This window comes from Ostrinia nubilalis, chromosome 19, assembly GCF_963855985.1.
Source record: "Ostrinia nubilalis chromosome 19, ilOstNubi1.1, whole genome shotgun sequence".
NCBI lineage: Eukaryota > Metazoa > Arthropoda > Insecta > Lepidoptera > Crambidae > Ostrinia > Ostrinia nubilalis.
Window position 1 is genome coordinate 2,599,102 of NC_087106.1, and position 10,335 is coordinate 2,609,436.

Genomic DNA, 10,335 nt, shown 5'->3' on the forward strand with positions numbered 1-10,335 from the left:
GCGCACGCGGATCGAGACCAAGGAGTCTTCTGGATCAGCTTTGACGACGTGCTTAACGTGAGTGTCTTATTGATAGTGTAATAAAGTCTATATTGCAATGTCAGCGCTAGTAGAGAAACAAAAGAGCAGCGTGTACGTTGATTCAGCTTCAATGACTTACTAAGGTAAGCGCCTTACTGCTGCGTTAATAGAGCGTATATTGTTATGGCAGCGCTGCCTTGGGGCATAGTACCGATCAGGGTGTGTTCTGGGTCGGCTTCGACGACGTAATGAAGCGAGTATCTTACTACTAGTGACATAAGGCGTATAGTCAAGTGAGTGCTTTAATTATAGTGTAGTAAGGTGTGTTTTACAATGGCACATAATAAGTAATAGTACAGGTACAGAAGGATTACTCCGCAAGACGATTTAAATAAATGCGAGTCTTGCTACAACGCGATACAGTGGAATTCAGCTCGCACAGCACTACGTACCTACAATTTTATTCACCTACAAGTTTTGTCTCTTTCTATCGCGTGCCTCTGAACTCTTCTTACGCTGTTAGGGTTGCACTGTCTAGTAGTGTCTAGTAAAAAAATAATTAATATACTTATTTGTAATGAGGTACGTATGTAGGTAAGTACGCATTCATTATGGAAAACCTTGGGAGAGGCTTTTGTCCAGCAGTGGACGTCATTAATTTGCTGAAACGAACGAACGCATTCTGAGCAGTAGTCATGGTAGGTTAGGTTCCTATACTATCCTAAGAATTATTGATTACCTACATGGCCAACATACCTTTCAGCATCTTTAGGAAGCGAAAAAAGAGATAAATCTGGTAGATTTCTTTTCGAATTTAAACACCCGAACGCCGCACAATAATATTTCTTTCTCTTTATGTCCATTTTGTAATAATACTTCGATCATAGAACTAGGTACTACAACGCACGCCAGCGTCCTGACGGGCGCGCGCGTGACACTCGGCTGATATAATACCCGCCGGCGGGGCGCTTCGCTGTAGGTAATTATCGGATGTACCGCGCGGAGTGAGCCAGGCCTGACAATGGCAACGTATCAAGAAAGAGATGCGACGCGCAGTGCACGCGCATACTGCTAGCGCGCACGCGGATCGAGACCAAGGCGTGTTCTGGATCAGCTTCGATGACGTGCTGAAGTGAGTGTCTTATTGATAGGGCAATAAAGTGTATTTTACAATGACAAAACGTGGAAGAAGACTTGCGGCGCGTTGTGCACGCGCAAAGGGACGAAGAAGTGTTCTAGATCGACTTCAATGTCGTGTTCAAGTGAGTGCCTTACTGCTGTGTTAATAGAGCGTATATTGCAATAGCTGCCCTGTCTGATGGGGCTATAATTCACCTTAGTGCAGACAATTACTCTTCAAAACGTCACTGTAAATATCTCATCTCTTTTCCAGGTACTTCGACTGCATAGACATCTGCAAGGTGCGAGTGGGATGGCACGAGGTGCGTCTCGCCGGGATCCTACCTCCGATGTCGTCTACCCGCCACCTGACATGTCTGCTCCTCACTGCCACTCAGCCAACGGAGGTCGACTTCACGCTGTTCCAAGAGGGACAGAGGTTAGTCGTCTTCGTTTCAGCCAAATGACGTCCACTGACAAAGGCCTCCTACAAACATTTCCACAACGATTGGTCCTGTGCTGCCAGCATCCAGGTAAAGAAAGAAAGAAACATTTATTACGATGAACATCACTTAGTTAAGGACAAAGGTATACGGAAAAAAGACAGAAATATCACATAAATACATATTACAAGGAAATAAAAAGTGAACTGAGCAGTGCTACCCTGTTGCAACAGCAATGCCTTTCCTGGCATGATCCTTCCTGGGTGAGGTACTTCCCGCGACCTTCACCTTTTCGGTATACCTATGTGGGAGGCCTGCATACACTACGTCTATCGGCCCGTGGTCGGAACTCGAGAACTTTTCTGCCCAGACGGCCATCAGCTCTACGAGCTATATGCTCCGCCGACTGACGGACTGACTGACTGACTGATCTATCAACGCACAGCCCAAACCACTGGACGGATCGGGCTAAAATTTGGCATGCACGTAGATGTTATGACGTAGGCATCCGCTAAGAAAGGATTTTATGAAATTCCACCCCTAAGGGGGGATCCACGCGTACGAAGTCGCAGGCGGCCGCTAGTTACATAATATAGCCAATGGAGTGTGACCGGGATCTTGCCACCGATGTTGACTGTTGTCTACGTGGCACTTAACGTGTCTGCTTCTCACTGCCACTCAGCCAACGGAGGTTGACTTCACGCTGTTTCAGGAGGGACAGAGGTGAGTTTATGGCCATGTGTTATGGCCAGTGTGGGGAGTCCTGGCCATAACCTCTTTTTGTGTCTGGTAAATAAAAGAGGATCGTACAGTCAGCGTCAAATAGTTCATGACACCCAAAGTAGCCAAAAAGTTCGCAACACGTCTTTCAACTTAAAGTGTGTTCGCAATGTCAATAACTTTTTGTCACTTTGGATGTCACGAACTATTTGACGCTGATTGTACTGCAAGTGACCTGACGATGATGCTTATGACACTACATCCTGCCTGCCTCTATTATGATTTACCTGTCTATAATGCTGTAAACTTTTTTTTTGCAGGAATTCGGCAAAAAGTCAGCGATCTCAGCTAGACTTGTGCGTAGTAGTATTCAGAACTAAATCTGGTCCAAATGCACAAGTTGGGAAATTGGTCGCCCACAGTAAAAGACAGGTAACTTATTATCATAATATTTCATCATAAGCTATTAATAATTTACCTATGTACTGGTGTCCCAGAAATTATAGATACATCAACAATCACTATCGACAATCGGTAACAATCGATATCGATCTCTAATTTGCTTTCATATTTGTAAATGTTTCGAGGTTTTCAAGATTTTTTCACAACATTGGTTTTGGGACAACCTGTATTTTTTTCCAATTAATGTAAATGATTCTTTCCCTCATGTTTATTTCCCGTATTTATGCTGCATTCGCTCGTGTCTCGTGAAAATACCCGAGTCATAAATGAATGCTTGAGCCAAGATTTTACGCAGACTAATCTATACTTTATTGTTATTGTTATACGAACCAATTTCGTCAATTCATCAACCCCAATACTGTTTCAGGTCCGCGGCTTCGTCGGCTGCCACAAAATGCTCGAAAAAGGATTCTATCTAGTCGTCTGCCTTGCCTTCAATCATTGGCACACTGGTCTCGAGTTGGCGCCAAAATCTGTGTGGCCTGGCCACGTGTTGGCCGCACATTCGTCCAAACCATTGGCGGTGGAGCGGCCATCTTTGCACCCGCATATACTGGCAGATGCGATTATAGGTTTGACGCTGGCAAGGGGTCAGAGGCATGAAGGTCGGCAGGGGATGACGGCGTATTATCTCACCAAGGTCAGTATTTTTTAGTGATTGTGGTATCTTATGGAGTTTTAATTGGTGCTGTTTTGCAAAAAACATTTATAGTATGTGTGTGTATATCAAGCCACAACGGGAACAATTGATTTATCCACTGCGCTCTAAATTTTACATAACAAGTCAGTTCTTCAATACATGTCATTAAGGCTGATTTGCAGCACCTTACTTTAACAGTAATTATAACCATAACCGTGATTTTTGTATGGAGTTTGACAGACTTTTGAAGTTTGTTATAGTTAAAATAAGGTATAATACAACCCAACCATATTGTGCTTTTTTACTTAGAAAACTGCATCTTTTCTTACTAATCAGACATACAGACAAAGGGTTCTCTTTTATAACATTACTGCACCCTAAATTTAACCATTAATTTTATATTTACAGGGCTGGGCAGGTCTAGTAGTCATGGTGGAGAACAGACACACAGACAAGTGGATTCACGTGAAGTGCGACTGCCAAGAGAGCTACAACGTGGTATCCACGCGGGGTGAACTGAAAACCATAGACTCTGTACCGCCATTACATAGGTAAGTGGTCTCAACTACGTGCGGTCCATATTTGTAGTTAATTATCATTATCTACCTAAACTGGTTTAAAATGTGCCGCGTCTAATTATATTATTTCATAAAATGTAACTTAATATTAATCTTAATTAATGAAATATGAAGTGTTTGAAATATTCTGCAATATGGCATCAGTGTGCTTACCATGAGATAACCTTAGGTGTGCTCGCTAGCAAGTACGTTAAAAAATCTATGAAGATTTTATTTCTTGAAAGTAGCTGCGAGAGGCGCTGCACAATTTGTCATACATTTAATGTAATTTTTTTACGCAGTCGCTAGTGATCACACCTAACGTTAACTCATGGTAAGCACACAGTCAGTCATTACACTTGGTGTAAACAAAATTTATCTTTTATTTCAGACAGGTGATAATAGTGCTCACCCAGCTCGAAGGCAGCGGCGGTTTCTCCATAGCCCACCGCTTAACGCATCGCCTCGCCGCCGGGGCCCGCTTGCAAGACTGGGCCCCACATGCAGACGACGAGCCCCGCCACAGACCGCCCCTGGCCCGGCGTCTATACGGCCTCCACGCCCCCCGACTTATCACTTAAGAGGTAAGACCTTAGTCACACGTATTAAAAGACATGGGATTTGAAAGAATTGTTGTGATTGTTATTGATATTTTTTGTCATGTTGATAACGTGTAATGTCATCCGTGTGTATCTGAAAATATGATGATGTCGTCTATATAGCAAAACACAAACTTGTGAAAAAATGTTAAAAGTAAATCGCCTAATTAAATCGAAAAGGTTTTGGATCGCTGAACTAATCAAAGTGCAGACGTCAACACAATAAAAATGCTTTGAAAGCAAAAACTTATTGAAATATTGAACTAAATTTAACTCATTGGTATTTGATAGAATGCTTAAGCGAAATCCAGGCAATTGGAATTAAGAACACGCTCGATTTAACGAAAAGAAGAAGATTCAAAAATCACAGGCCTGTTGAAGTATTAGATTTTGGAAAACTTATTTGTAATGGGCATGCATATTTAGATGGAACTTTCAAATGTTTATAAATGTGCTTGGAAATGCTAAATACACTTAATACAAATAGGGATGTTTCCTGGGTCAAAAAGCAAGAGTTTTAATTAGTCCGTCAGTTAACTTATCAAAAAATACTCTACACGTATTTTTCACTTTTTCAAACTAATGAAAATTTAAAGAGATAAAGCGCGCCAAAGTTTATAAGAAGAGGCCCGTGACGTCAATGCTTGCATAAAAGTGCCGCACGTTGTGACGTCGTGCGGAACTTCAACGCACCACAACTATGTAATTATTTGTTATATTGACAAATAAAAATATATGTGTCCAATATTTTTTTATATTAAACATGACGGACTAAAAAAATTTTTTTTAGGAAACTAGCCTATTATAATGGCAAAGAATAGATGCGAAAATAGAATGGACCTGTTAACACAAAAGATTTGATATTTTGAATCTCAATTTCTGATAGTTAATAAGAATAAATTAAGTTTTTGATACAGCACAATGCGTCACTCATGTTGAATGTACAGTCTCACTCCATAACAGTGTTACATAGTATTACAGTTCTTATTGTAAGGGAAAACAGTTCAAAATGGCGTGATCATGAACGTGTGTAAGCAATACGTTAAAGTCTAACTCGTTTTTTACTAATAATGATCTGTAGTTATTGTATGCTATGACGAAATAGATTAATCGTGCGTATTGACCTAAGTCTAGATATTGTAGTTTGTAACAAAAACTTAGAAGACTCCATTAAAATAGTTGTTCGAGGCACTTGGCTTGCCATTAGGAATTTGAATTTTATTTTTTGCAATAAAATTCTTGATTGATCCTACCTTAATGCCTCTTATTCCATTTCAAATAGTCACTTATATTCATTGATTTGTTTATAACTTCAGGAATATAAAGTATACTTTTTTAACTTCAAAGTTTTTGTCACATACTGTATAATATGTATTACTTATAACCGATAATATTTTTTCTACTATGCATAAAATATCAGGACATGTAGAGTGAACGGACGACGCGATAAGTTTATTTTTTCATAATATTTTTCGTGTCGTCTGTCCAACGCCGTATTTTTGCTGTTACAAAACGCACGTTATTTTTGACAGTATAGGGTTGAAATCACGTTGCTACGATATATCATAATAATATTTTGGCATTAAAGAGATAAGTATTCATCAGAAAATGTACGTTTTTAAATACATTTTTATTTATTTATTGTATTTATTAAAAAAAAACTTTATTTAATTATTTTTTTAAATACATCATGTCTAGATTAATCTTTTTTGACACATCTTGTTAAAAAAAGGTAGACATACATATTATTATCATTATTGTATAAAATGTAACTCAATTTCCGATCATAAACAATATCGTATCTAAATAGTAATCGTTGTATGTAGTTGTATTTATAATGTACACTCGATTATAATAATGTCGGTTTTGATCTCGAAACGAGTATTATTAATAATATGGAGTTATTAGAATCACTGTATTACATTGTGTGCTTGGATTTCGTACTAAATAATTTTATTACTCAGTCTGTTCTAATTTTATTGAAAAGGTCGGTTAATTTTGTTTTAATTTATTTGACTTTAGTTTGTAATTTGACTGCACATAATTTTTAGACTACATTTAAAATTAATATAGATGTGGCCTAAAATTACTACTAACTACGAAACCCCAGCACACAATTACGGAAAAAAAACATTCGATAAAATTTTAAATTATTTCCATCAATAAAAATTGTAACGTCAAAAAACTGTCAATAACGGATGGTCGTAAGCATTCTGTGATTTGAAATTTGACGATTAATGTCCAGTGATCAGACATACAATTCCAGTGCTGCCACCTGTGGCCACATACAGTACTATTTTAAATAGACGACGAGTCATTTTAATAATAAATGTAAATATTAATAACTGCTTAATAGAGTAGGCTTCATAGACGGGTTATATTGAAACGCTATTATTATTATTTTAAGCAAAAAAGACAAATTGATTTTATTTGTTCTTGTTGTTCAAGTTCTTGAATATAATAATATGATTATTTTATTAATTGTTTGATAGGAAATAGGCATGTTGGCACCAATAATTTATTTGCACACTTGTCAAAATCATAATGTATTTTTTTATTCATACATACAGCTGAGTACACACTCAAGCAAGAGGCCATGTATTAGGTACTTTTAAAAGTCAACATACTAAAGTATTTACTTACGGCTACTTAATTTAAATTTTGGATAAATACATATTTATTTTATTGGTGCCAATCGTCTCTATTATCAGTAAGGCCGGTTTCGATACAATATTTTTCTTGAAGTATTGATCCACTTTTAGTTTGACATTTGACAGAAGCTGACCTTTTTATTGATATTCGTAAACATAATTTGCTGTCATTTAAACCTACATCAGTCATAATATACATTAATTATTTTATTTTCCGTGTAAAAATATTGTCAAAGACAGAAAAAGACAGCAAACGTTTTTTAAAATAAAATTTTAATAAAATTAATACTCATTGTTAATTTGGATAGTTATTTTAAAGGATAATTTTAATATATTTAAATTGAGCGTTCGGAGGGTAGGCATAAATAAACTAATAAGAGCGTGGTATGGCATGCGCAGTACGTGCGACTTTAGTGCGAGAAAATTTAGGATTATATGGCAGTTCACTTCTAAATGATGGAGCTTTACAAAGCACGATCCGCTTTTCATCCAAACACTGCCAGCTACCTTCTCATCGATCCAATCGAGAGTGCGTTCCTACAACCCGATGGAACTAACTGCGAGAGTGAATATAAGCACTTACAGGGCAGATATGCACCATCCCAGACACTTAACACCAGGTGCGATTGTGGTCAAATACCTGCCTTGTCTTGCATAAAAAAACGCGCTACTCGCTGGAATGCGACTCTTTCTCTCTCGCAATCACCTGCAAATCTCCCCGCGTTCGCTCCGTCTGTACCAAAGCGTCGTTGTGACGTCACGGCGGACAGGTGCGCAATTTACTCGATCGAGTTGTAGAAACATTAGTCTCCATTCAACTGTCCACTGTCACAATAGTGTATGAAAAATTATTGCGCAGGTGACGGTCTCGTAAAAAAAAGAGACGCTCCAGTGAATTCGATGCAAAGTCATTGCCTACCCTCTTTATTTTTTTAGTTTAAGTTTTAACGTACTGACGACGGCATATCAAACTGAACTTCTGATCTTATGCAACGGTAATAAGTGTCAATTTGCAATGATAATGTTTAAATTAATATGCTGTCGACTGTACTTTTAACAACAAATCTTGCCATTATTTTGCTTTACAACGATACGTTAAAGCTAGTATAAGTTAAGGTTCGGCCAAACCAACGCGTGCAGCGTGAATACGCGATGGCGATCAGAGGGCTTAGTGTGAGTTTACATCAAACGTCGTTACTAGTGAGCGCGTAAAAAAATGACATTAAATGTATGACGGATTGTACAGCGCCCCTAGCGGAAACTTTCAAGAACTAAAATTTTCATATTATATTTTTTAACGCGCTCACTAGTGAGCACGTTTGACGTTGACGTAAACTTACACTATGCTCCCTGTAAAGTCGGATTCTTTAGAAATTTCCCTATAATATGTAAACAAATATGGCCAACTGACATTAAAACATTTATAATCTGTGCCCTAGTGAGGCGACAAAACCTCTCGTTAATCGCGAATTGAAATTATTGTAATACTTACGTACCTATAGAAAGAATTTATAATGCTTTATAAAGCAGTGCATTAAACAATTAGTAGTACATTCAATGAAGAAAAAATACATTGTTGATTAAGACCCTATTTAAATGCAATCAGTAATAAAAATGATTGAATAATTGAAATAAAATCGATTAAATTTACCGATTATTGTCTATGACTTACAGGTTACAACACTGATGTGTCAGAGACAACATGGAGATAACACATAATTTTAAACTTCAAGTCAATTTGACAAGTCTCACAAATTTTCAACGTCCACATATTTTGCTAAAATAATTTGTTTAAAGATTGATTCCAAACTTGTATAATCATAAGAATAAAGTTGGTTTCATGGGCTTGTGAAATAATGTGTATGATATTATGAACACGTAAGTGATTATGGTGTTATTGTGTGTACAAGTGTTTGTTTACATTTGAGGAAATTTCTAAAGAATTTAGGTATAGGCTGCACGCGTTAGTTTGGTCGAACCTTTAGTAATAACGGGCCTACAAACTGCGTGCAATATTTTACAGTGTGGATCCTTATTTTATTAGATGTATAATTTATATGGTAAAGGCACAAAATGTCAGCACATTCTATAAATAATAAACATGGTATTAATCATCGTAGTTATTTAGATTGGGTATAAATAGATAGGGAGTTGAAGTGCGACACGAAATCGTTTTAGTAATTTTTTACTTATTTTTTTATTTCCTGTTTTTTTTTTACTTACTAGGTAAGTTTTTAATGTTAAAATAATACAGAAACTTTTTTTTATTTATGTTTATGCAGTTTAACAGTGATACAAAACTGATCTTTTATCAAATAATATCCTCCATACATTAATACTTTCTTTTTAGTCATTCGTTAGAAGCCGTTGGCTTTGTTTTGTGTCGTACTTAACCTTAGGCAACCCAAACTGAACCGTATCGCAGCGCCTTAGAGCTAGTAATCACGTATCATACGGACATAATGTTAACAATTTGTACACTAATAGTCTAAGCTTTTATAAAATCAAATGTTGGATGATTTTTTGTACAGTCAGCGATATGAATAACTAAGCAAAATGTTGCTTTACACCAGTGGACATTAGTGAGAGTCGATGATAGTATTTCTGTGGCCGACTGTACAATTTTGGTACTTTTTCTGACTAGTGTAAGTTTCTTGTTTCGCCCTGGATTGTGCCATATTTGATGTTTAATCTTTTTCCATATTGTTTGTAATTCAATGCGTATTTCGTAGGTTCTTTTAGTAAAAGTGTTTTTTGTATGTATCGATTTGGGTGGTTTCAGGTGTATTTTAATCATATTGCAATTGCTATTAAATCCAATTTATTTCGAGCAATATTTCTTTGTCATAATGTCCCAAAAAATAACAAAGAAGAATCGTGGCATCACCAACCCGTCATATTAACCAAATTAATGTGGAACTATAATTATTAATTTATTATCAATATCCTTCGACATCATTTTCATTGGCAGAATAAACAATCTCATAAAATTCAGTCAGGTACTAGAAACAAAAAAAAAAAAAAAAAGTAACAGTTTTTTTCTGATTGAATTATTAACGGTTTCATCACTATAAAAACTGATATTTTCGATGTTACTTTGTAATCATTTTAATACATCTGAAA

The 10,335-nt window shown here is 36.8% G+C and overlaps 1 protein-coding gene across 1 annotated transcript in view; it reads left to right on the plus strand.

Moving 5' to 3' along the window:
- The window catches only part of LOC135081369 (calpain-D), a 33,309-nt gene extending 27,111 nt beyond the window's left edge, over positions 1–6,198 (plus strand). Inside the window, exons 19-23 of the mRNA XM_063976088.1 lie at positions 1,415–1,579; positions 2,624–2,735; positions 3,133–3,405; positions 3,814–3,956; positions 4,354–6,198. Coding sequence (XP_063832158.1) covers positions 1,415–1,579; positions 2,624–2,735; positions 3,133–3,405; positions 3,814–3,956; positions 4,354–4,543 — 883 coding nt within the window. The 3' untranslated portion in view covers positions 4,544–6,198. The remainder of the gene's footprint in view (positions 1–1,414; positions 1,580–2,623; positions 2,736–3,132; positions 3,406–3,813; positions 3,957–4,353) is intronic.
- The last annotated feature ends 4,137 nt before the right edge of the window (positions 6,199–10,335 follow it).